At 46.1% G+C, this 27,460-nt stretch overlaps 1 protein-coding gene across 1 annotated transcript; it reads left to right on the top strand.

The window, feature by feature from the left end:
- The first annotated feature begins 2,633 nt into the window (after nt 1–2,633).
- LOC146174887 (uncharacterized) lies at nt 2,634–8,426 on the top strand. Its single transcript, XM_084583231.1, has 3 exons — nt 2,634–3,107; nt 4,077–4,284; nt 7,979–8,426. Exons 1-3 carry the CDS (start codon nt 2,634–2,636, stop codon nt 8,371–8,373), a joined length of 1,077 nt encoding a protein of 358 aa, XP_084439357.1. The 3' UTR covers nt 8,374–8,426.
- The last annotated feature ends 19,034 nt before the right edge of the window (nt 8,427–27,460 follow it).

Genomic DNA, 27,460 nt, shown 5'->3' with positions numbered 1-27,460 from the left:
CTATGTTGTGATGCCAAAATTGGCACGCTGCAATTCATATTAACTGTGTGAAGTCAGCTGCAGTGCCCATAAGTGCAAGCATGGGGCCTGGACTCAACTTAACAAGTCTAAGTGCAGTCTTTAACAAAAGGCTACAACTTCTTGGCATTATTAAGTGAAATTACTTTCAACCTCACGGAAAGTGCTCTCAGCAAGTGCTGCTTGCATGTCTAAATATAAAAAAATGAAATGTATAATTATATCACACAAACAATTGCATTAAAAATGTTTCATCGTTTCAAATCATTAGCGAAGAGGTACAATTGCTTACATATATTATTATCAAATGACTTTTTAATTTCATCTGTCCACAGACCACCACCCAGCTATCCGTACATATTGCAAGAACAGCATATCGCACATACAGCACTACTTTGATGTCTGCCACATTACTAAAGAGGCGTGCAGTTGCTTGCTTTAATAATCAGGGCAAATACATGGTCATAACGTTATTCTGCACTGGATTTAAGAAATTGAAAGCTGTGAGCAGGTCGAAGGGTTGTGAAGTAAGAGAACTATGGATCCAGACAATCACAAGTCATGTTTACTATGTTGCTGCCCTAGGCCAGGGTGATGGTGACCTGATCATAAGTATGTGGTGCAGCCTGTTGAACTACATATGCGATACGCATTATGGCTATGATGGACCCTACAGCAACTGCTTGCATAAGCAACTTGGCAACAGGCAATTGATGACCCGTTGTATGGTGTTTTTGTAAAGTTTTCACTTTGATGTTGTTTTCGAGGTTCACGGACCACATTTGTGGCATTTGTCAACCAATTATAAATTTAAGTGATAGGTAATGCGAATAGAACTTCACTGAAAAACTTTACTACACATCCGCACACAACAGCAAGTTCACATATGACATAGCCGAGAAAGAAACCGATATTCAAGTTAAAAAAATATTGTAAATGTGAGTGCTGAGACTGCAAGCTATACTAATACTGAGACAGCTTGGTTATACATGCCAGTATGAAGCAAAAATACAATGGGATTTTCCGTACTGTCCTATACTGACAATTTTAAAGAAGACAAAGTGCGGCATGTTTTCTCGAGAACATCCCTTAGATTTCTTTTCATAGTAATATAGCAGTACAAGACCTGGGGTGTTTCTATGATTAAAACTGTTTTCCGCTACAATGCAACAGCTGTAAGCTTGTTCAACATCTATGATTGACTAGAATACACACTAGCACTGCAACTAATTAGTCAAAATTGATATATATATATATATATATATATATATATATATATATATATATATATATATATATATATAATCATCATCATCAGCCTGTCTATACCCACTGACGGGTGAAGGCCTCTCCCATATTTTTCCAATTAACCCGGTTCTGTGCTAGCTGCATCCACTTGACCCCTGCGAACATCCTAACCTCATCCGCCCACCTAACTTTCTGCCGCCCCCTGCTACGCTTTCCTTCCCTTGGAATCGACTTTGTTATCCTAAGCGACCATCGGTTATCCTCTCTTCGCACTACATGTCCTGCCCATGCCCATTTCCTCTTCCTAATTTCCATTAGAATGTCAGTACCTTGAGTTATTTCTCTCACCCACTCTGCACGCTTCCTATCTCCTAATGCTATCCCTAACATTTCTCGTTCCATAGCCCTCTGAGTGGTCCTCAACTAACGTTGAACCATCTCGGATAGCCTCCACGTTTCAGCCCCATAAGTGAGTACAGGTAAGATGCAACTGTTGTATACTTTCCTCTAGAGCGGTACCGGTAAGCTGCTAATCATCCTGCCGATACGATGAAAACGCTGTGCTATAAACGCGTTCTGCGTTTTGCAACGCTAACCGGAAAGTTCGCTGTCCGGTAACACGATAAACTGTAACCTAAACACGGTAACGATATGCTATATCTCTATATATAGAGATATAGCATATCTCTCTATATAGAGATATAGCCTATCCGCCTATCTGGCCTATCCGCCTCTCTATAACTGTAACCTAAACACGGTAACGATATGCTATATCTCTATATAGAGAGATATAGCATATCTCTCTATATAGAGATATAGCCTATCCGCCTATCTGGCCTATCCGCCACTCTATATAGAGATATAGCATATCGTTACCGTGTTTAGGTTACAGTTTATCGTGTTACCGGACAGCGAACTTTCCGGTTAGCGTTGCAAAACGCAGAACGCGTTTATAGCACAGCGTTTTCATCGTATCGGCAGTTTCGCAGTTACCGGCGCCAGTTTCGTAGTTACCGTAGTGAGAAGTTAGAAGAAAAAGTGATGATGATGACAGTGACCCCGAAACATAAACGTGCTACAAAAATTATGCGTAAAAAGACTTTACACGCTTGTCAATAACATTTTTTGGGATATTAATATGTACTACGTTCTAGCGAACAGTCCAGCGTCTTTTGAAAATTATAGCAGCGCGGTCATAGTCACAACGCCTGTGGCTAGGCCAGATAGGCAGTCTCAATCCATAGCCAACTCAATTTCTGCGCTGCTGTTCCTTGGCCGCCGAAAAACCTTCTAGCCTCTATAGCCGAAGTGTTCGCCGGTTCCTTGTGTATTCAGGCATATACCTTGATCAGGCTTCCGATCTAGATATGGCACAATACAGTGCACTCACCGACCCGCTCCTTCTCGGCACTCTCACATGGAGAGAGATAGAAGATATGTATGTATGCGCGTCCCTAATGGAGCCGGAGACGCGCCGAAATCTGGGAGCGCGTGGCCTTTTGAATATTGACAGAATAGAGGACTGCGATTTTGAGCGGCATTTCAGGTTCAAGAAGACCGATTTCTATTATCTGTCTTCTCGCCTGATGGTGCCGAACGATTTCGTTAGCGCCCAGCGCGTGACTGTGCCAAGCCATGAGGCGCTTTGCATATCACTGCGGCGGCTGGCCTATCCGAACCGCCTCTTTGACCTCGAGGTTATGTCCAACCGCCACCAGTCTGTAATCTCGAGTGTGGTGAATATGGTGCTAGCCCATGTCGAGCACTACTTCGACCACCTTCTTCAAGACCTGAGCACCCATTCGTGGCTCACTGTGATTTCTCTAGAACGCTTCTGTGAGGTAAGGAAATTTTGTTCGATGAGTTCTGAACGCTGGCGCGAAATCCTGCATGAGAAAGGCTATTTCGCAGGGGAAGCATTTTCAGCAAATACCCTATTTTCGCGATTCTAAGCGTCCCCCGAACTCCGCAGAAAAAGAAACGAAATTATGGGAAAAAAAAGTTTGCATGAGAATCCGTTTTTGAGAGGAAGAGAGCGTAGACAAGCTTGCCAGGGCGCTTGTGTACTCAGTCTCGAGCAGGAACTCAGAGGTACGGCGCCATCTACAGCTTCTTGTTTTGCTGCGTTCCGACCCTACACGACAGCTGGCGGCGCAGGACGCCAAAGGCCAACAGAAAGCTATCCAGATTACCCTATCAGCGTGTTGTCACGTGGGCCTGGAATATTTCGGCAAGTTGAGTAGACATCGCGGCCCCGCGTTGCTTTGTTTAATATCAGCTGTTCGACATCCGCAACGGAGGCCGGAATGAGTTTGAAGAGGGCTGCCACATTGAACTTCAAGCGCACTTCAATCACCTTTGCGAATGGTGTTTGCTAAATAATTTTGCTCGCGTCTCGTCGTGACATCGAGGAAAAACAGAAATGGGGGGGGGGGGGGGGGGGGAGGGCAGCGTTATATTTCGAATCTGAGAACCCCCATCACTTTGGGCATCACGATCGTGATAAAAGGGGAAGCTTAGAATCGAGTAACTACGATAGTAAGAAATATCAGGCATGTGCTCCAGTAGTACCAGAATCATTCATACAGGCTCACAAAGATTCGAGCAATGCATCCCGACTAATTTAATGCAAGAGCTTTTGTATGAATTGTTTGTAGCCGCATCATCATAAATATTCCAGAGTTGAATGCAGTTACATTATGTAAAAACTTCTCATTGCCTCAAACCCAGTAATGTTAGCAAGTAGTGAAACAAAAGATACAGCAAATTGTGACAATCAAAATCATTTTATGATGACTTGTTCGTTTCAGGCCGTACACGCTAAAGGAGCCTCGCTTAAGAACTGTTGGGGGTTTATAGATGGTACTGCCCGCAAAATTTGCCGACCCATATCAGAGCAGCAAGAAGATTTTTCAGGCCATAAACGCTGCCATGTCCAGAAATACCAGGCCGTAATGTGCCCCAATGGCATAGTTTGCCAGCTGGACGGACTTTTTCGGGGCCGGAGGCACGATGCAGGTAGGTGCATATATTTTGTACGAGCTTGCTTAGTATGAAGCTGCTTGAACATATTACGGATTTAGGGAACAGCCCAGATAAGAATTATGCGCAGGAGGCCTGAAATATTGAGGATGCTACATTGAGGTGACATCTAGAACCATAACAATGGGTTAAAGATTCTGCGCACTGATGACTAAAGGAAGTTAACATTAGATATGGTTTTAACCTGAACTAGGCCAATTCTCATCCTTAATTAACAGTCCACTGTGTCTTCATGGCTGCCTGTTATATCCTTCCGACCGACACAGTTCTCATTATCTTTTCACCCCTATGCAATACTGCATAGCAGCGACACATGTAGCGCCTTGATCCAGTGTTTACATAACGGCAGAGGTCTGAGCAGCTTTTCTAAAAAGTGCGAACTTCTTTGCCACGATGAAAGCTCATCACCAAAATCTGCATATTAAATGCAGGGTATGAAGTTTCAGTTCTTCCGATTTAGTAACTTGGCAGATTTGTTTTGATGTTTTTTCATAAATGAGGGCTGACTTTTTTGAGTGACAATGTACTACCTGTGCATGCTGAAATCTCACTTGGGGTCTATTTTGGCAAGTTTGTCAATAATAACAAGCTATTTGCCATTAATCGATTCCAGAAATGGTAGTACTTAGAGCTATAAATTAGGAGGAATTGCGATTGTCACTACAAAAGTAATGAGTGTTTCATGAGATAGGTGGCAGAAAAAATGCTCCGCGTATCCTTTGAGGTTGTGCCGCATGGCGGCGGCATTAGAAAACTCAGGCAGGGCTACCTGGCTGCCTTTCTGCTTTTGTTTCTACGCAGTCGAAGGCTTTAACGCACAAAAATTGTGATCGTTCAGTTTATATGGTTCAAATGGAACTTGGGTCATGTCTAGGAACAACTGTTGTGAAGTGGAGTGCTTTAACAGCTATAAAAGCTCCCTGGGAACACATTTCTTCAAGTTTCCTGGCTGGCCTTATGAACAGGAGCAATGATAACAGTGGATTGTTTCTGGGCGGAGAAAAAGGTTCTGCTCACGTCTCGATGCTTTTGTAATTATTTAAGTCACTTTTATGGTGCTGCTATGAAATGTTTATTGTCCCATTATGCGTACCCCCTCAAACCGCATCAGTTAGTTTTAACTGCTTTTTTCTTTAGTTCTATGTGAGAGGCAGTTGCATGCTTCTTGCCACTCAGAGACCACATCATGTGCACAGCAATTTTTTTTTTTCAAACTGAATGCAGCATAGATTGGATCATGTCTCACGCGTGGCTTTGGATCGTTTCTGAGCTCTTTATGCACGTGCCTGTGTGTTTAACTGCTTCCGAACTGGGAAGCATTGCTACTGTGCGCATGCTACTTGTTCGAGATTTGGCACCGCTCCCGTAATTGCTCACCTAGCTGCAGAGTGTCATTCGCTGCAGATTTTTGTATTTGCGCAGAGATTTCTGTCTCTAGTTGGCATGAAGTCGGCACATTCGTGCACGTTTCACAGCATTGTGATTGTCTGATTATGACTCGGAAAATAGGTCATGATTGTGACATTTCCTGAATGTCCTCTCGCATTATGCCCCATTTGCAAGTGGAAAGATATATTTGCGTGGATTCATTCTTAACACATTGTGTCATTTCTGTTGACGCATATTTGCTTTCTTGTGAATTTAGTAAATATAATAGCCCCTGAGAGCCTTCCAAAAATGGCATAATCTACAGCCAGCAGTTACAACATGGATCCCACCACGTTTCACGCATGACATTCGGTGGTTTAGAAACTCTCTGTGCACATCTGTGTTTACAAAGACAATGCGCGAGCCGTGAAGCATTGCTAGTGTGTGCAGATTTTGTGCAGCTGGCTCTAGCATATCTTTCAGTTCGTGGACTTGTTGAATGGGCATGCTGCAGCTATTTTATTTGTGCAAGTGAGGCTTTTTCTAACAGGCAAGCCGCACATGTTACACCTTTACAATGGTTGGGTTGCTAAATCTGTTTCCCGACTAGGACTTTTACTTAGGTTCAACTTAATTAACATTCCCTTATGTATCTAAATAAGAAGCTTTTGGCTGGAAAGTTATTTGGCAGTTGTGATATTTTATTTTTGGGACTCATTTCGTAACTAATAGCTCCTTAAGCTTGCTGGATGCATGTTTCTATTGCATTCAAATGCAATTGAGAATTCGTGGGAGCCAACAGACATCAGTGTGCAGGCAGAAGTTTGGTTTGGTTTGTGAGGTTTAATGTCCCAAAGCAACTCAGGCTGTGAGAGACGTCGTAGTGGAGGACTCAAGAAATTTCGACGTTCTTTGCGACACCCCGGCGGGGTAACAGCCAGCGAGAAGCTAATGACGACAAGTAAAATGACCCGAAGAACCCAGTATACCTACCCACAGTATTTCAACAGCTTACAATATAGGAGGAGCACTTAAGAAGTAACAAGTCTAAATTTATTTTTGGTGGTTTCCCAGCATTTAATTTCAACTTGGGTAATGCAAGTCAGGTAATTGCATGGCACAAAATTTTCAAATGAAGGTTTTCACCTGTTACAGATGAGGGAAAATGCTTTAATGCCAGCCATAAAAAAAAGCGTTTGAAACTCAAACTTTAGCATGAAAATTACAGATGAATGCCTTAGAGCTTTATCCTTGTTTAATACCAAGCGTGACTTGCCATATGTAGAAGCTACGTGCATAAGCATCGTGAAAAATTGGGGTAAATATTAAACTTTGGGCGATAGGACATGAAAATGTAAGAAATTACTCCTGAGCAGCCGGGTTTGCCACACTCGCTTCTTAAGCTTATATTCAAAATCAGTAATACATAATGCCACAATAATTGTGTGCAATTTTTATCTGCTGTGGTGGTGGTACAGTAATGTGGAGCTCTCCACTACAGTATCTTTACGGAGCTCGAGAAGGGACAGCACGCGGGGGAGGCAGTCTCGCCAAAAACTAGCGCTACTTAAGATATTCGTGGTTCGAGCTACAAACCATGCACTCTCGCTATTTCAACGATGTGTTACAATCGTGCAAATTCAATAAAGGTGGTGCAAATTATTTGCGATTAATCCAGCATCTTTTCCTGTATACAAGCGTGCCGCCAAAGCGCTTGGTCCGCTCACCTCGCAACAACCACTTGATCGGGCGCGCGAAGCAGCACCATGTTGCACTCCAGGAAAAGTAATTGAATTTATCAGTTTTTCTCCGAACGCAGTGCAAGCGTGGGCATCAATTTTAAAACGCAAAAAAAGGGATGGTACTCATGATAGGCTTTATGGCATCGCTGGTCTTGGTAACTCTTGCTTGCGGCAATCATTTGGTGTGAACGCTGGTCGGGTTGTCCCACTTAGGGTGAAGGTCCGACTGCGACTTTGGACAGAAGTCCACTTTAAAGCAATTAAATTCATTTTTGGACTCTAATGCCGTGGAAATAATTGCCATGCACCCGCACAAACGGCCGATCACGTGTGAACTTCTGCTACGTTCGCTGCAGCAGTGGGGCAGCCAACGTAGCCCCACTGCTGCAGTAGGTGGCTTTCAGTGGTGCCCCTACAGGCGGTGTGCGGGGCGTATAAAATAAGTTTACTTCTAATACTTGAAGTTATATTATTTCTTTGACAGTGGCTTGAAATTACAACTCTAAGTGCAAGCCATGCTTCTGGTACATTTTTTATACTGAAACTGCTTTGCATTTCAGGCATCCTCAAGAAGACAAACCTGTACAACAACATTGAGAAGGTTACCCAAGGCCATAACTTCGTGATCTATGGGTATCCAGCATACCCTCTTCGACCCTTGCTCCTCAAGCCATTTGGCGGATGCAGGCTTCAGCCTCATGAAGCTTGGTTCAACAAGAAGATGAGCACTGTTCGGCAAGCTGTGAAGTGGGGTTTCGGCAAGGTGGCCACCGAGATTGCATTTTTGGATTTCCCTAAGAACCAGAAGATAGGACGCCAGAACATCCGCCGCATGTACAGAGTGGCCACGCGGCTGTCAAATGCCCACACCTACCTTTATGACAGCCAAGTTTCACAATATTTTAACTTTTATCCACCAGCCTTAGATGAATACTTGGTGCCATTTTCTGGCTAATGTATATGTACTGTTGGGAGCAAAAGTAGCAGACCTCACCTCCAAGTTCTGAACTGTGCCACATTGAATGTGGGTGCCACCTCGCAGTGCATTCCTAGTGTCAGGCCAGGCAGGTTGCGAAGGTCCCGATATCAGATGTGCATTTTCAGGTGGCACTCGTGCGCGGTGCGGCACAGTTCAGAACTTGGAGTGGGTTAGTTATTTTTGCCCCTGGTATTACATGTATTCAGATTCCTCACGTTTCCTTGTTATTTGTGTGTGGGGGGGGGGGAGAGGGGGGGGGGGGACTACGCTGACAGCTGACAACAGTTGAAGCTGGTTAGTGGTAGTAAACATTTAATGGTTTGGTTTATACGGTCTGACATCCTAAGGCGCCTGGGGTATGAGGGACACTGCAGTGGAGGGCTTTGTAAATCTTGATGACCTAGGGTTATTTAACCGGGATTGCTTTAACCAAGTTGTACAAATGTACCTTCACAGTTTGAGTATCATTCAGAGCTCCTTGTGGGCATCATCCTGATCTCAAAATGACAGGTTTGTTCAGTGAGGCAAACACTGGCCGCAGCGAGCGTTACACGAGCACGTAGCAGTGCAGCCAGTTAGGCAGCCTAGCCACTGTATATGGCTACTGCCTACAACACAAGTTGGCAGCTCATGCTAGCAGCTTCATGGCCAGCTTCAAACAAACTATTCTTGGTCGCACATACTTACAGTACAGTCGTAATCTACCACCTGGTGAGCATAGAAGCTTCCTGGGGCTTTTCAAGTCTTACGCGCTGTGAATGTGTACGCATCATTCTCGCTATGCTTGCCATTTTTGCTGCATTGCTTCTCTATTTCATTGTGTTTTTGTATTGGGCGGTACTGAACTTATTCTTGTCACTGCTTCTCACTCTACTTGCTGCTCTTGATGTTTAGCTGCAGTGTTTTTTGTATCCCGCATCTTCAGTGATACCTGAAATCTTGTTGCTTTGTGCTGTCTTGCCGCACTAGTGGATGGCACATGTGGCTCCTATTCTGGTGGCAACTGGCACAGATGCTTCCCTTTCTTTTTATGTATCCTCTACTCCTGTTCTCAGTTGTATGGCCATCCATTCTAACAGCTTCATAGTCCTTTCTCAGTACCATTGTTTTTGTGGCTATTATCATTAGTTCACATGCTGCTCGCGTCGAGCACGAGCCATGTAATGGTATGCATTAACATACAGCCCTGTTTTAACCATGCTATATGCTAAAGCTCAGCTACTTTGGTCATCTGATGAGAAGAGAGGAGTCGCTGGAGAAAGATTTGATGTTGGGAAAGGTTGAGGGTCACCGGAGAAGGGGTAGACAGCGAACGCGATGGTTAGATGGCATCCTCGAGGCGCTGCAGATGAAGTTATGTGATGTTAGGTGGATAATGAGAGACCGGAAAGCGTGGAGTGATATGGTCCATGCGGTCACGAAGAGTCGGACACGACTGAACTGAACTGATGAATATACCCACAGAAGTGGAGAGACTTGGGATGCAAGGGTTCCAGTTGGTTTGATTTTCATCCCAGAAGTGCTACGTAAGCTGGCAGCTCCAGCTGATGGCTTCACAGCTAGCTTCAGAGCGATGATTCTGGGTCACACATACTCGGTAGCATACAGCCGCAATGTAACAATCAACCAGCATAGATTTAAAGCCCTGCTCGAGATCTATGAGTCCCGAAGGGATTGATTCCCATCTGAAAAGTGCTGAGCAATTAGGAGCTCTGGCCAGCTTCAAACGGAGACATATCGAACTCGGTGAATAAAGGCTGTAGCGTTAGCGCTCTAAGAATGTTAAAAAAAGCACCTGAAGACAGTTTGCCAAGCTACAGAAAGGCAACATGTATGGATAACTTGAGACAGGAAGAGAGTGATGTAGTTCAGAAACCTACAGGGTTAATGATATTTCTGGTAACAAAGAGCAAATAGAGGTGGGCAAGGCATATAATGCAGATAACAGGGTCACTTGGATAATGATTTTAAAAAGTTAATGTAGCAAAGGGCAACACAGCGATGCAGACACGGATAGAGAGAAATAAAAAGATCAGGTGTGATACCTGCCCCAGGTAGACAGCCTCCTCAGTGTAGGAAGCTATGAACCAAAGCCATGTCCTTAGTTTGGTGGATGTGTCCTGGAGTCCATATGATTTAAGCATCTGGGAGGTGGTGTGCTGTGGTGTGATGGATTTCAAGCGCTAGGCCGGAAATCCTTCTCTTTTGGTAATTCCTGCATGCAGACTGCAAATCACTGAGTATTATGGCACGTTCATTGCACGTCGAGAGAGCTGAGGCAATTTCAGCCTCTTCTGCTGTGTTGGTGTCATTTGAATAATTGCAGATATCTTTTCTGTAAATGTGTAATCCATGATGGTAATGCAGTGGGCTTGCCTCCCCGGGTATCTTGCTGTGTCAGTATATCTGGTTTCCAGATTTGTTCTATGTGCTTTTTCTTTACGATATGAAGGATGCATATATTTCTCAGGATGGAGGCTGTGGTATATGAGCTATCATCTACTCAGGGGGCGCGGCTTGGCGCATTTTAGTTCAACGCCTTCTCTATCCAAGTTTCTTGAGAGTTCCCCATCCTTCCTTCCTCGCTCTTCTTCGTAGTAAAGTTCCGATGGTGGTTCTTCTTCTCTGTGCACCAGTGGTGCGCCGTCAGAGATGGTATACCGTGTTGCAGCGGAAGTTCCTTGCGCCAGAGACGCCCCGTCGGAGACGGTATGAGCGAAAACTTGAGGGCAGGAGTTGACTGCACTCGAAACTGAGCGCATTTCCTCCCTTTAGCCTCTGCAATTCTGCCTGCAGCTCCTTTAACCGCGCCTGTTCCGCTTCCAAAATTAACCTTTTATCCATTTCTACTTGTTTTCCTCTACCGAGGTTTAAACTCAGAAATTATCCATGCGGACCCACGTACCCTTAAAACTGCCCAACCGGTTCGAATGCAGACAGAGACACGAACAATGGGACCGGGAAAACTCACGGTTTGGATGTGTTGAGCTCCTCCTCCGTCTTCTTCGCTGCCTTAGTTTGTCTCTACTTAGCCCATAGAGACATCCTGCCGGCTGCGCCAGTAAAGTTCCGATGGTGGTGGTTCTTCTCTGTGCACCAGTGGTGCGCCGTCAAAGACGGTTTACCGTGTTGCAGCGGAAGTTCCTCGCGCCAGAGATGGTATGAGCGAAAACTTGAGGGCAGGAATTGACGAGAAGAAAACTGAATTTTATACACGCAGCAAATATTTGCAACGTTTACAGCAGAAATACAGGTTGGAACCGGCTAAAAGGGAAATATTCCCACCTCGGCATAGCCGACGATGCCGAGCATCAAAACCTAGTCCGGAACGCCGGACCATGCCCTCGGGCTCAGTTTTAACCCCCTTAGGTGCAGCCCTAATTTCCGCAACGACCAATCACAACCAACATCAACCTGATTCGTTCGTTCCGACGTCTAGCGCCCCCTTCAACTTTATGAGGACTAAACCCTCTCTCTCATAAAAAAAAGGAAACGCAAAACTCCTAGGGTCACGTCCTTCCATTGGGCGCTTGCATTGAATGAGCGTCTCACCTGCCCCCACGAGGTCGAGACAGCGTGTACAAAAAAAAGAAAGAAAAGAACAGAACAGAGCGGTCCAGTCACGACCTACCTATCGGCACTAGTGCAGTGCCATGGTTAGGCGTTCGCCACAGCGTTCCATAGGGGCACGCGCTAATCTGTTGTGCCCGTCAGTCCCTTACATTCGTGTTTGGGCTTTCAGAATGAGTAATGCAGATTTCTGTGGTGCGCAAGTGAGCCCGCAGTCTTTCAAGTAGCTGTTGGTGCAGTCGACGGCTTTCTGGGAAGCGTTTTCTTATTCTCCTGGGCAGCCGCCTCGAATTCAAAATGTTATATTGTCGACGCAGAGGGTGTGCTGTACGTCGTTGATTTTATGAAGCGTCTTTGGGAGTTTCAGCATAGTGATATTATACGAGGGGCGATGTAACTGAACCTTGAGGGGTGCCTTCATCCGCTACCTGGAATTTGCCCGTCTTGAGGTTACCCAGGCTTATGGTGGCCATATGATTCTTCAAGAATATTTAGGCGTAGTTGTATGTTTGCTCCCTGCAATTGATGTCATGCAGGTTGCGAAGAATTGCAGCATGCGAGACGTCAAACGCCCCTTTAATATCTGTTGCAATGGCGTTTTTTTTTTTTAAATAAAAATGGGATGATTGGAGAAATTTCAAGTTTAACTTAGGAATGATACTCTTGCCGTTTTTGTCAAAGTGCTAAATAAGATCCTTTTTTAGTTGAAATAGTATGTCTTGGGCTGACAGCTGCAGTCTGAAGCTGTCGAGTGTATTGGGGATGTGTGTCTGTGATCTTCCAAGTAGCCTGCGAGGCAAATAAAAGCATCATGACATGCAGTGGCACGGCCGCTCGATGTAAGCGCACGGGGTGCGGCCTGCTGCGTCGCGCCGCCGTCAATGGGCAAGCGCGTCCTTGGGGAGTGTACAGTTGCGCCCGCTATTTCTGCTGAGGGCGCCACTGTTCAGGGACACGCAAAGCCCCTCAATAAACTATTGAGGGGCTTTACGTGTCCCTGAACAATAGTTTATTGAGGGGCTTTAGGGACACGTGGCCGCCGGGGTCGCCGGCTCTTAGCGCGCGGTTTGCTTCCTTTCTGGGCGCGTTCGCCTCGCGTCTGCATGTTAAACGCAAACTTTTTTGTGCGCGCGTGTGCAAGCACGTTAACGTTGAGACTGGATGCATTTGTTTTTTAAGGCGAAAGCCGTTCTAGGCTCATGGAGCGAAAATCTATGCGCAGAAGCTGTGCCTATTATCAGTGCGTCGCATCTGTGCACTGGTGTGCCAGTCGCAAAAGCGGACGTGCAAGGAGGGAGATTAAGGATGAAAATCATTGATGGTGATAGGTAATCAATAAAAGTTATAAATAGGTATTCATAGAGGTGATGACAAATGCTAATGACTAATGATTAATAATGACTAAAATGATTTGTAATGACCAGTATATCAAACTACGACATGTAATGACCGCAATTGATTAGAAAAGAGTAAAAGTGCTTAGCGATGTGTGGTTATGTTGCGAGGACATATCAGAAAAAGCTACGAAGGGTTTTTTTATATATAAACATGCAATTTGCTCTAAATTTTGCCGCGCTAGTCTGAGTGGCCTTGCAAGTAAAGGAGCCTGTGCATACAACATTTGTTTATACTGTTGAGACTGTTTGAACCGACGCGATAAAATGAAAAGCCACGTTCCACAGAAAATCGGGTGCGCTCTGTCGTCGGAAAGTCGGAAACAAACCTCTCTGGTAAGAGGCAATTTAGTTGGTGATATGGCCAGACACCTTTTGCGCAATGAGAACACATGACATGTTCAATGTGGCAGGTGCTGCCAAACCAGAGAGAGTCAATAAGATGTAAGGGCGAAATGGGAATTATTGAAAGCGGGACCCTTAGATCCCAAGTCAGGCACACTATACTCCTATAGGACACGTTCGTACGGCTTCGGTAAAGAGGGGCTTTATATAGCTATGTGTAGGGTGCTATTTAATATAATGCGGTGGCTTAAGGCTAGATTCTAATGATATGCGACCGAGGCAGCAATTACGGGATACGGTGAATAAGCAGGTAGCAAAGTGCGGGCACTCTAACGAGGCTCCTCAAGGAGACTTAAGAACCCCAAGTTTTGTTTATCACTACCAGGATGTTGCTTAATTTATGCGATATTTGGTAATAGTTTTGAGGCGACATGTCAGCCGAGCAAGAGCCTGTTGCAGGAAATATAGTCAACTGGACAAGTTAAAGGTTAATGAAAACCAAGGACATCGGAGGCTTGATGTACCCCTCAAAGGAAGTAACCAAGCTTTGTCAGCTTACGAGCACCTTCATTAACAGGATGATGAAGTCTGAAGAGGTCCGGTGAAGTAGCAAGCTGTGTAAACTTTTGGCTTCATCATTGTTTTATCACTGTACACAGTACCTGCAGCTAATCTATAAAAACAACGATCGTGCCCATGCTAAGGCGCTATGCAAAATATCGTTACGTTGCTGCCCCCACTGATAGCGAGCTGGACTGGAAATGTCAACTCAGCAGTGGAGCGATGTTTATGGCTATGGGATAAACCTCTCTCAAAAAAGGTTTTCCGTCTGCGATTGGTAACTTTCTTCCTTTTTTTGTGTGGCCATTAAGTAAGCGTACTCGGCTTCTCTCTGAATCTCGGCTGCAGTTGCGCTCTGACGCGTGAACATTCTTGTGATCAAAGCTAAGAGTTTCACAACAGCAACGCTCGATGCGCGTTTTTCCATTGAAAATTACGAACCAGCAAAATTGTATGGGTTTGCGAACAGCCAATAAAAATAGTAATAAAAACTTTCGGCACATATACGTAGCACCTTGAGGCAGACCGGCTCTATCAAGCGCGCTTACTTTGTCCGGTCATGCAAAATGCGGGAAGCCATGACGGATAGTGTTCTGGCGTACAAAGTTTAGGGTCTCCAACTGAGTCGAAAATCCCAGGTTATCATCTAGATTAAACCAAATAAACATCTTCTTATTTCCACCGTAAAATTTGTCACAATGAGATAGGTTGGTTAGATGTCGCATTTTCACAGATGTTGCTCATAGTAGGACATCATTTTATTGGATAGCGCTGACTGCTTAGAACAGGTTGGCATCAATTTGTGTATAAAAGCTGTATGCAGGAATGAGTAAGTGGTATGAAAATGACACACGGAATTATCGACATAGTTAATTAAGTGGTTATGCATTAGTCTACCATGGCAGCTGAACAGCTTCGAATTGTTCACAGCCGGGTCACATTTTATAGTGACGAAGAAATGGATCCGAATGCAACATCACGGTAATGCGCGCTCTTGAATCGAGCGGCCTTGAACCACCGTCACTATAATTTTTGCGGGGTACACTCCAGTATACATATGGTCACACTCGACATGACAGTATATACTAATTCTTGTTGCCAAATTTTGGGAAGCAGAGCTCTTATATCATTAAAATAAAAAGCTTCTACCACGCCGACGCCTCCCTCAAAGCGCAGCCAGGTGCAGCTCTGCGCGCGCGGCTGTCCCCGAACGGTGGCGCCGCGGCGGTGGTGACTGGAAGTAGGCGCCTCCCGCCGGTTTCGGGCGACGTAGCAGGCCGCACCTAGTGCGCTTCCATCGAGCGGCGGTGGCAGTGGTCACAGCTGATGTACATAGTTGTGCTGAAAATGGTGCTGGCGATATGTCTCTACATACAATCCTGCTGTTTGTTGTTGACGAAAAATGCAGACTCTGCCGCACTCTTGTTACTTTTGCTTTGGATTCATAAGTTAATGTTGGTAAAGCAATGTGCACATTGTCTGTGTAAAGTCTGTGTGTGTGCAGAGCAATTGTGGGCTTAGAAACTTGTTCGTTCCTTCATTCATGATGGCAGCGAAGGAACACGAGAAGAAAACATGCAACGCACGGATGAATGCTTTGTGCGTTTGCTTCTCTTGTGTTCGTGTTCATTCCTGCAGTTATCTTGTATTGCAGGTGAAATAATTGGGTTTAGAAATGTGAAAAGCTTCTTGTCTCTCTTTGGAAGGAAAGTAATCTTCTATGTTGAAAGATGCTAATCCCATCTTTTATTAAAGTAATTTGTTTAAAGGAGGCATGTACTTTCTTCCCAGACAAGTGTTCCATAGATATTGGTTTTCTGCTTTGAGAATATCTGCCAGTTCTGGGTAATTGTAGTAGTTAACTAGCAAGGTGTGCCCTTGTTGCCAGGCTTAAAACATGAAAGGCACGAAATGTTTTTCTTACCCACACCTACTGCCCTCCAGGGTTAAGAATTGATCGCAGCTCTTATTTGGCGATAGAAGCAGTGCGCCATCGGTCCAGACGAGTGTGGCATGGTTTTTAACTCATGACGAGTACGGTTCGGGGTTTACAGTCTAAAGGGTTAATTTCTTTGTTGAAAAAGGAACAATAAAATATTGTATAATGTACACAGCAGACTGCAAAGCTTCGTACAACTGTTCAAAAGCAGGACACCAATGTTTAACACTGGTTGAAAATGGAATAGGCATGCACCCCCCCTACTCAGTTTCCTTTTTTTGGTGTGAAAACCTTGCCACCCCAGGCAGTGCAACATGACTGTCGTACTTCTCTGTGTGCTCTACTATAACAGGCATGTGACTGATGTAGTTGAGTACTATGCAATTATATTTTTCATAGGCTCCTTGAGCGGTTATGTTTTGTGGAAAACGAAATTGCAATCCAAACGATGTCAAAACAAGTACAGTAACTTTATTTTACTGTACTCTCAACTTTGTTCACAAGTTTTTCTATACGTCGTAGGTGTGCTTCTTGCTCAGCAAGGTGCGCTTGGCGTTCCTGTGCCCGCTCCTCTCTCTCCCACCTGTGCAGCATCATTTTGTCTTCATGTTTTTTCTTCTCGAAATCGAGCCGCTTTTCCTCAAGAGCGATGCGTAGTCGCTCTATTTCATTGTCGCGGCTCCCACGTTCCGACAAAAAGTTAAGGGCAGCCTCGCTGTGCCTCTATGTACCTGCAGAAAAGCGTGCAAACATAAGTATATTGACATTAAACAGCAATAATTTTAAACAGAAGTGTTGCTCTTTCTAGAACTAGAAAATAAACATACTTGTGTAATATTCACAGCACACCACATTTTACAGGTAACATAGTTGAAACGTAACTGCCTTGGTCAAAGCACAATTCAAGCACAAAGTATTCAAAGCACAATTGCAATACTTTCAAAAAGCGTCTGCTGAAAACAAAGTGCCAGTGGATGCTTCAGAAGCTAGTTAGTAGTCCAAAAGAAATAGTACTGCCTAGGCCTGTACTCTTATGTGGCACATGGCTTCACCTATCCCTTGCATGCTGATGTGTGCATGTATTTTTGTTGTGTATGATCATAGAACAAAGCTTTTCATACATACAGCCATATTTTAAAGCAAGCTGGCATGAAGTGCCAGCTACTGTTCGGCATCAATGGTCAACGGCCGTAACCCATGTTCCCAAATCGCTGAAGTGTACAACATCTGTGCCTGATATATTGATATGCATGAAGTGTGCTACAACACATTAATGGTGTTAGAGCCATTGTTCACGAATGAGTGTTTGAAATATGCTGCACACACTTAGGGCGTGCACTGGTTTATGACGCTTGTGTATGAGACTTACTCCTGCTGATATTACACATCCTTCAAGGGCATTGCACGATGTATATAGAGTAAAACCTCATTACAAGAGACACTCAAGGGACCCGAAAAAGTCTCTTGTAACCAAAAAGTCTTGCTGACTCATGTGTGGCAGTTTATATTCCTTTAGCTAAATTCTGTTCCCTATCAATGTCCTTTTTTGTTGCAATAGGGCAATAGGTCTGGAACCAAGGAGTGCCTCCTCTTGACTGGGAAGTCAAAATGTCAGGACATCTTGTCTAGTCAAGAGGAGGCACTCCTTCTTGGTTCCTGACATAGTGCCGCAAAACAGGACACTGATATGGAACAGAATTTAGCTAAGGAAATCTAAACTGCCGCACATGTAAATTAGTACGAGTCAGCTGCATTATTTGAGCATACCTGGGTAAATTATCTCTCTTCTACAATAGAGAAGTCACTTTAGGGACCTGCAAAAGTTGCCCTTAGTAACAGAGTGTCTCTTGTAACCATCTCTTGATTCAATGATAAATTTTGATGCTGAAGTTACTCGATGTTTGCCACATACCCTAAAAGCCTGCATATAAAACGAGGTTTTTCCCCATAATTTGCGTCCTAAATTTTGGTCTCATACTATTTGGAGATCCGAATAAAAACTTGCTTGAAGTTTTGGTTTCATTATTGTGGCTATGGCTTGGCTTCCGTTACGCTCGACAAACGGCATCACAATGTCGTTTCGTTGCAGTTGATCCGCTGAGTGTGCCTGTTGACAACGCATGTAAGCCACGCTTTGTGAAGTGGATATTTTTTTGGGGAACAAGATGTCAGAGTCTCAAACACAGCACTCGGCTGCTTTCAAACGAAAACTGATTTTAACTGCAAAGAACATCGGCAACAGTGCGGTCAAGAGGCAGTTTGGTGTCATCAAGGCAAGCATTCGTGTATGGCGATGATAAAAAGCCCTTTTCACGCCCCGAAGAATGGAACATACCTAGAAATTGAACTTGGCCTGACTGAGTTCGTATGACAACAGTGAGCTGCACATCTAACTATGAGTGTGGAGCTTGTGCAGGCAAAGGCTAGGGAGCTTGCAAAAGAAAAAGGGGTATTGCGTGCTCCCTTCAAAGCGAGCAAGCACTGGATCCATCGCTACATGTGCTGTGCTGACTTTTTCACTATGCCGGCGGACCTTAATTGCACAGAAGCTGCTGAAGCGTTCAAAGAGCTGCTCGTGAGTTTTCAGTACCATGTTATTTCTTTGCGCAAAAACTTTCTGTTGGTCCAAATAGGCAATGGCGATCAGACACCGGTTTACCTGGACATGCCATCGCCCTTCACTGTGCACGAGAAGGGGTCTACCGTTGCATTCAAGAACATGCCTTCACTCGAACTTCTCCTCCAATCGCCCCTAGAGGACTGTTTTTCATTTCAGAAAGCAACCTCCACTTGAATCGCGCCTCCAGCGGCGAAGAAAACTGGAGTATTCTCGAGAATCTCAAGTCGGCAACGACGCTACCTTGGCCGCTTATGACCAAGGTAGCGTCGCAATATGGCGGACGTCGCATCGCTTGCTCGCTGTGTGGACTTCGTTCTACCAAACTTTTCATGAAAGTGGATACGGCGAGGATGCACCGAACCTTCCTCTAAACAATGGCTGAGAGTGACAACGACCGTGGATTTCTAGCATATTATCATTTTAAAGGTATGACCGCGGCTAGCCTCCTGCCGGGATAACTGTGAACAGCCACAGACACCAGTGCTGTAGTTAATCATTGCATCACGCTTCTGTGGTGCAGGCACATTTCAAGTTGCCACTGGATAAGTGAACTACTTTTCGGAGCCTATCGAGTGCACAGTTGAGGCGCGCATTTGACTGTTAATGGTGAGCTCGCCTCCTGCCGTACTCGAGCAGCGGCGGCACACTCCTTCGATGGCTGGCCTTGCGAAGTGGTTTCCCAGCAAACTGTAGGGAAACAATGTGTTGCATGCAGTAAGCTGGGGGCACTGGAGGTGCAGTGAGGCTGTGCTGCACCCCCACGCATCAGTGGCTAGTCACCTGAGGGTACGAAGTATGTCTTCAGACGTGCGGCGCTGCCGAGGGATCGCGTTCGTGTGCTCGTCTTACGGAGGGATATTCACGGTCGGGGCTTTTCAAGCACATTTTCAATTGGGGCTCTGAACCTGTTTGCAAACCGCAGGCTATATTTGCTTTTGGGAGAGCTGATTCAGTTTGCATACGAAGCAGCACGCATGTTTTCAACGCTTGCCCCTGAACCCTCTGAAGGCTAGAACCATGTTCGTAGGAGTTGGCAGCTTTTAGTTTTTTTTTCTTCTACAATGTATTTTGATGTCTGTCAAATCCTGGCAATAAAAAAAAAGAAAGGCATCAAAGGGCGAGAGCAGATCACCCTCCAAACGAATAAGCCAAAGTATTCACACCATTTCTTAAAGCATACGTCATGTTCTGCGTACACGTCACCAGCAGCAACTATTGCCAGACGCAAAAGCATTTCGGCCATTTTTCACGGCCACATTTGTCATCCAACTCTCAAAAGTTCCACTATGCTATTAAAGTCGAGGTTGCTTGCGAAAGTTTAAAAGACCTTTCATAAAAAAATGGGCTGGCTACACACTTCAGCACGCAGTTTTCGGGGCAAAATTTAGCCTTAATCTCGTCCACATAGGCCATTCGCACTGCTTAGAGTGGCGGAGGTATTCTCGAGAAGACGTCGGAGGAAACGCCGAGGATCATTCATGAATCCAAATCTGCCCTGGAGTAGAGGAGCGGCTGTTTTCTTCATTCCACATAGTGGAAGTGAAGCATCGAGAGGCGCGTTTGTGAATACGAGCGCTCGCGAGAGGACATCGCTAGCCACAATGTGCAAATGGATTGTGGACATATGGGCGACCATCCCAAAACGTGGCAGTAGAAGCCGGGATTCAATCCCGCGCCCTCAGGGACAGAAGCCGAGCGCCCTAACCACTGCACCACCATGGCAGGAAGACGGCCCTATGTACTAAGCAATTTCCATACTTGCGCGCATAGATAGTGCGATCACCGATGCTAGCACAGTGATGTATGCTGTTTTGTAAGTACAGGGAAGAAAAGTTCCCAGACACTGGTACATACTGATGAACTTTGTTAGCGTAAAGCGTAAAATTTGAGGGGAAAAACACCACAATTCCGTCAGAGCCACTTTGAAGTGGCCTTACATCGTCTCCTTTCTTGTGGCCCTTTAAGTTGAGTATGTATAAATATAAATACATATATATATATATATTTTTTTTTGCAGTCACCTGCACAAACACACAACCGACATAGTGGTGTTTCTCTTACTTCGCACTGGTGTAGTCCGCCGGTTTGTAGGCTGCATGATGCCCAGTGATATTCTCTGCAGCAGTGGTCTTGGCCTTGAGGCCACATTGTGTGCTGCAGCTGAGGGGCACCGCTGACTGCTGAAGCCCTCAGCCTCACCCAGGGAGCAGGGGTCAACAGGGATGCTGGAAAAACGTGAATTCCGCACGAAAACTTTTATACCTTAATCAGATCAGGGCCCGTATTCAGAGTTTGCGTCGTTATCGAAAGTGTCGCCATCTTACGTGACCTCGAGTCATGCGAGTGGTGGATATGCCGGAACATGATGTTGCCACCTCTTCCGGTTCCGTAGTGGTACTGGCTTTTCGACCAATCAGATTACTCGAGGTCACGTGAGATAGCGACACCTCGATAACGACGCAAAGTCTGAATACGGGCCCAGCGCTGTGCCAACAGTAAAAGGCTGACTCAAAGGTGAGAGAGGCTCTGCTGCTTAGCAAATCTTTTAAAAGTAAGGTTGAAAGAAAGTGAGAGTTGCAATCATCCTCAAACCCAGGCACCACAAATAAGCACCTCTTACCTCCTACAAGCTTCTGCCTGAACATTGAAAATGGCACTATGTCCAGGGTTCATGCAAAACAGGTGGCCTAAAGGTAAAGCAGAATAACAGGATTCCAGCCTTGCTTTTTAGAGAAACCAGCAGGCAAGACATCAAGCCTTGTCTCATGCATCACTAAACGCTTCAAAATGTGCTGCATTTTAAAGAAAATGGTAGCAAAAAAGTAGTGCACTTGCGGCTCCCAAAATTTCATCCCATTTGAAACCTCTGCAAACGACTATGTACACAAGCAGACCTCCATCACTGAGGGTTTCTTGTGTAAACATTTTCGAAAATTCTTTATTGTGGACTAGTCAGCATAAAGAATATTTTTCCTCAAAAACCAATGTGCCCATATTACCAAAGAAGAAGTATACAATGATCACAACACCTTGTTTGCTCTATCACAGGCCACAAACTGACAGCACGCACTTATGGATGCAGTAAACTCTAACAAAAGGTGCACATATTCGCTGTTCAGTCTCCCTTACCCAAATCTTTGAGAGTCATTTGCACTCCGCCGGCTGGACGGGCGATTTGACTCGTTTGGCCCCCTGTGACTTCCCAGCTCTCCTGGGCTTATTTCTTCATGAACATCCGGCTCGCTACAATATGCCGCTGGGCTAGTTGCAGCAGGCGGTGGCCCGCTATATATCTTTTGCAGCAGAACTGCTGCCTCTGTAGTCCCTTTAGTGTGGTCATCTTAAGAGAAGAAAAGAATAAGTGAAACCAAACCTGGAACCAGCAATCACATGAAATGCACAAACACACAATCTGCACATAGACAGAAAAATGCACCAGCGTAACGGTTCAGTGTGTGAAAAAAATGCCGACTGTAGTTGGATGCAAAAAAAGAAAAAAAAATGGCTTCAAAATTTCTTTTTCGAATTTTTTTTTCATCAAAATTATGATTGCTAGTTTTTTATATCCATAATTCTTATAGCTGCATTCTTAATCTCGCTTTGCAACAGGCTTGTGCCTGTAATTGAGTTTGTGGACAACACCACATCTTGGGCAATCCAACAACACGCTCCCGCGCTACAGGCACAAGTGAAAATAATGTCGCGTAGTTGACTTACAAAAGGGGGGAGGGAATTCTCTTCCTCCTCCACGTGGTCATAAAATGACATTGCAGCAGCAACCCTGCCATCCTTACCCGGGGCCGCTGCCAGGGCACGGGCTGTGCACGCTGTTTTGGATGGCCTTGCAGTAGATTTCCTCAGCACTGCACAGCGCACATTGACGCCGAATTCCTTCGCCATATCCGCAACGTGCTGAAGCAGTCCGTCCCGTTCGGTGTACTCTTCTTCGGTGCTGGACCTAGATTGAAATGAACAATATTTTTCAGCAACTTGAAACAATCACAGCGAAGAAAGTTTACTAATGAAATCACACTTACTGCTTCAGCACTTGCCGCTCATTGTGCAGGAACTTGCGCAGCATGAGTAAAAGCCGCTCTCGCACGCTGCGCACATTGAAATGCCTTCCTGTCATGGCTGTTAAGTTTTCAGAAATGTGCTGCTACTGGGAGGGGTCCGCAAATGGATTGAGGCTGACTACCTCGCGAAGGAGGGCAATATCATCCTTCATGCGGAATCGCGTTCTGCTGCGTAGCATGGCGTTTACGCTAGTGCGCTTGCTGCAGCAGTCATCCGCCGCCGGCACCGTCGCCATCATGGAAGTATGGTCGCGTTACTTGGCTTGGCTTTGCTTGGCTTCGCTTGGCTTGGCTATGCTCGTATCGCAAATTTAGTTTGCGGTTGTTTACGGGTTGACGCTAACTTTCCGCGCCGGTAAGGCGGTAATCCCTAAACTGCTCACCGCGGTAAAGGCCGCGCATTCGCAGATGTCGCCCACCAATTCCGATAAACTGTAACCTAAACACGGTAACGATATGCTATATCTCTCTTAGTAACCGGAGATCCCTACCATGAAAAGGAAATAACGAGAATAAGATTGGGATGGAGCGCAATTGGTAAACACTCGCAGATTATTCCGATAAACTGCAACCTAAACGCGGTAACGATATGCTATATCTCTCTATATATAGCATATCGTTACCGCTCGATATTGATATGATCGATATTGAAGTACCTTTTCCGAAAAACCTGCTTGATCCTTTTCTTGATTTCGGTCTAAGGTTGTCCTGATTCTATTTGCGATTACCTTACTATATACCTTATACGTAACAGACAGAAAGGTGATTGGTCTGTAATTTTTGAGGCCCTTAGAGTCCCCTTTCGTATAAATAAGGATAATATTTGCATTCTTCCATGGTTCCGGTACCGTCGATTACACCAGGCACTGCGTATACAGGGTGGCCAGATTTTCTAGCACGATATCCCCCTTCCTTTAACAAATGTGTAGTTATCTGATCCTTTCCAGCTGATTTCCCTCTTTTCATAGCCTCTAATGCTTTCTTGACCTCGTCCTTCGTCACCGGTGGGACGTCTGACTCTTTTACCCTAGCGCCAATCTCATCACGGTCCTGACTACTTTGGCTACTGTAGAATCTGTATAGAACTCCTCGGCTACTTTGATTATCATTCGTGATGAAGTTGCCCGCCTTGTCCCTTATCGCATGCATCTGGTTTTTGCTTATGCCCAATTTCTTCTTCACCGCTTTAATGCTTCCCTCCTTCTTTACAGCATGCTCAATTTTCTCCATGTTATACTTCCTTATATCGGCCACCTTGCGCTTATTGATTAGCTTTGATATTTCGGCCAATTCGATCTGGTCGGTTGGATTGGAAGCTTTCATACTCTGGCGTTCCTTAATCAAATCTTTCGCCTCCTTAGACAACTGACCGGTATCCTCTCTAACTATCCTACCGCCTACTTCTACAACGCACTCACTAATGATATCTCTGAAATTATTGTTTATTGCTTCTAGGGTAATGTCGCATCCTCAGTTAGAGCTGAATATCTATTCTGTAGCGAGATCCTGAACTCTTCTGCCCTCCCCCTCACCGCTAATTCGTTGGTGGGTTTCTTACAAATCTGTTGCGTTCCTTCTTCAGATTTAGGCAAATTCGGGACCTCACCATCCTGCGGTCACTGAACCGCACTTTCCCGATTACCTCTACATCTTGCATAATGGCGGGGGTTGAACACAGTATGAAGTGTAATTTCATTTTAGAGCGCAGCTCTTTGGCGTCCGTTCCCAGGTTTCGCGTCGGCGTCGTCGTCGGCCTCGTAACCAGCTCCGCCCCCCTTTCATCCCCCCAGCGCTAGCAGCGACCGACTGATACCGCTGGATGCCGCTGACGCCGCTAGAGAGTCAAGATAACGTGACTGCATAGAACACCGTCGCCGCCATACATAAAGAGGAGGGGAGGGTCCCCCCCCCCCCTGTTCCTATGTGGCGGATAGGGTGCTCTTCAGTTGCCGAGGCGCCGGTTATTTCACGTAGGCCCCGGCACGTCGACGAATACGTGACCACCTTCGCACGGCTAGACCTGGTTCTTGGCGCTGCGGAAACGAGGGTATCATATTGTTTGCGTCGGCATCGGCGGCGTTGTCCCTGAAACCAACTCCGCAGCTGGGGTTGACTCACTATCGGCGTCAGCAGCATCAGTCAGTCGCTGCTATCTCTTCCCTCCTTCCTTTATCGCGTTGTCCGCTTGCTGCGCGCACTTATGCCGCCATCGTTGTTGCTGCTGCTGCTGCTGCTGCTGCTGCTGCTGCTGCTGCTGCTGCTGCTGCTGCTGCTGCTGCTGCTGCTGCTGCTGCGGCTGCTGCTGCGGCTGCTGCTGCGGCTGCTGCTGCGGCCGCCGCCGCTCCTGCGGCCGCCGCCGCCGCTGCTGCGGCCGCCGCTGCTGCTGCGGCCGCCGCTGCTGCTGCGGCCGCCGCCGCTGCTGCGGCCGCCGCCGCTGCTGCTGCGGCCGCCGCCGCTGCTGCGGCCGCCGCCGCTGCTGCGGCCGCCGCCGCTGCTGCGGCCGCCGCCGCTGCTGCGGCCGCCGCCGCTGCTGCGGCCGCCGCCGCCGCTGCTGCGGCCGCCGCCGCCAGAGCAGAGGCCCAGCGCCGTCGCCGCCAGAATCCAGAGCAGTAAGCGAGGCTGAAGCGGAGGCTCATCGCCACCGTCGAGAGCAACCAGGTGTAAGCGAGGCTGAAGCAGAAGCTCTTCGCCGCCGCCGAGAAGGGAGCTTTTGTTAAAGGAATACGTGTGAAAAATAAAAAAAAAATTCTGTGATAGCGCATACATGTGTTGCTCGATTTCTTTGGCTCAATCTATCGAAAAGGTGAAACAGCTTATTTGCTGCGCTCAAATTTCGCCTTAGGAAATAGCGTAATCGTCGGTAATTTTTTAGTCTCCCCGTTAGGACTTTTCCATGTACATTTCTGGTACTTCTGTTTGCTGAAAAAGGTATTCATGATTGTTATGTTATTGCGCTCTGGAAACTCAACTAGTAAGTCCCCCCTGCTATTCCTATAGCCAATGCCATAGTCACCTACTGCCTGGTCTCCTGCCTACATTTTTCCCTACCTTGGCATTGAAGTCGCCCATTAGTACAGTATACGGCGCCTTTACTTTTCGCATTGCCGATTCTACATCATCGTTGAAGCTTTTAACTGCTTGCTCCTCATAACTGCATGTCGGTGCATAAGCCTGTACAACCTTCAGTTCATACCCCTTATTAAGCCTAATTACGATGCCTGCCACCCTCCCATTATTACTATTGAATTCATCTGTATTACCTGCCATATACTTATTGACAAGGAAACCTACTTCTAGTTCTCGCCTCTCCGGTAAACCTCGATAACAAAGTACATGCCCATCCTTCAGCACATTATATAGCTCATTCGGCCTGCTAACCTCTCTAAACCCTATGACATCCCGTTTCATGCCTTCTAGTTCCTCCAACAGCACTGCTAAACAAACGTGCGCTGTCATCGCACAGCCCACGGACGCCTCTTCATTTCGCCTCCATCGAAACGCAGCCGCCGAGGTCGGGTTCGAACCCGGGTGCTCCGGCACAGTAGTCGGGCGTCTTACCGCTGCACTACCCAGGAGGGCCGGGTCGTGGTTTCGGTTCCTTCTATCGGCATATTGTTTTAGGGCGAAAGGCTTTATACGGCCGGTAGCCACGCGTGAAGACGTGGCGCATTGCGTTCCCTCTGTTTGACGACACAATAGAGAGGTAGGTGGTCATGCATCCACGAGCAGCGTCCCACCGCGAGATAGCACGAGGAAAGGAAAGGCGTAATATCTGTCATACTAGTCTTCACCAGCGATTGAGCCATTGTCAGGCCCGTAATATTGTTTTCCTTTTGGTACAGATCAACAAAAACGTAACTAGCCCCGCTAGTTTTCTAATCAAGCATCCGTGCTGCGCCTATCATTTGGCATTTCGATAGAGGCGAAACTAGAGGATTGATTGATTATAGGAAGGAAAAGGCGCGGTAATTGTCTCACTTGTTTTCTACGAAACGAAGAGGCGTTCGTGTTCCTTGCGATATCACAGCATGTTAAAGATCCCCAGGTGGTCGAAATTACTCTGTAGTCCTCCACTGTGGCTCCACTTTCTCTCTATTTAGTTTAATTCTCAACTTCCTCCCTTCCCTATGAAGCTGTCCAGGTGTCCGCAGAAACAAGTGTGACTGATCCCTTCTTTCCCCTTCTTGTGAACCGATTATAAATAATATTATTATTATTCGACCCCGCCAGGTTGGCGCAGTGGTTACAGCGCTCGACTACTGTTCCCAAGGACGCGGAATCGAATCCCGGCCTCGGCGGCCACTTTTCGATGGTGGTGAAAGGCAAGACGCCCGTGTGCTGTGCGATGTCAGCGCACGTTAAAGAACCCCAGGAGGTTGAAATTTCCGGAGTCCTTAACTACGGCGTCTCTCACAGCCAGAGTCGCTTTGGGACATTAAGCCCCACAAAACAACCAACCAACCATTATTATTCCTCGAACGCTGCACCAAACAGCATACTCAAGACCCAGCAAAGGAACTATCATCGGCTTCAAATTGGTTTACAGGATAGAACAGGC

The sequence above is a fragment of the Amblyomma maculatum genome, chromosome 11 (assembly GCF_055883805.1).
Source record: "Amblyomma maculatum isolate TAMU_Amacu chromosome 11, ASM5588380v1, whole genome shotgun sequence".
Lineage (NCBI taxonomy): Eukaryota > Metazoa > Arthropoda > Arachnida > Ixodida > Ixodidae > Amblyomma > Amblyomma maculatum.
The sequence above is the reverse complement of the archived record's forward strand: the minus strand, read 5'-3'. Positions and strand labels throughout refer to the sequence as shown.

Bases quoted from the DNA above. Each gene is read 5' to 3' on its own strand.
- LOC146174887 (XM_084583231.1), top strand. From the start codon at position 2,634: ATGGCACAATACAGTGCACTCACCGACCCGCTCCTTCTCGGCACTCTC. The intron at 3,108-4,076 runs GTAAGGAAATTT...TGTTCGTTTCAG, and splicing joins CTCTAGAACGCTTCTGTGAG to GCCGTACACGCTAAAGGAGC. The intron at 4,285-7,978 runs GTAGGTGCATAT...TTTGCATTTCAG, and splicing joins GGGCCGGAGGCACGATGCAG to GCATCCTCAAGAAGACAAAC.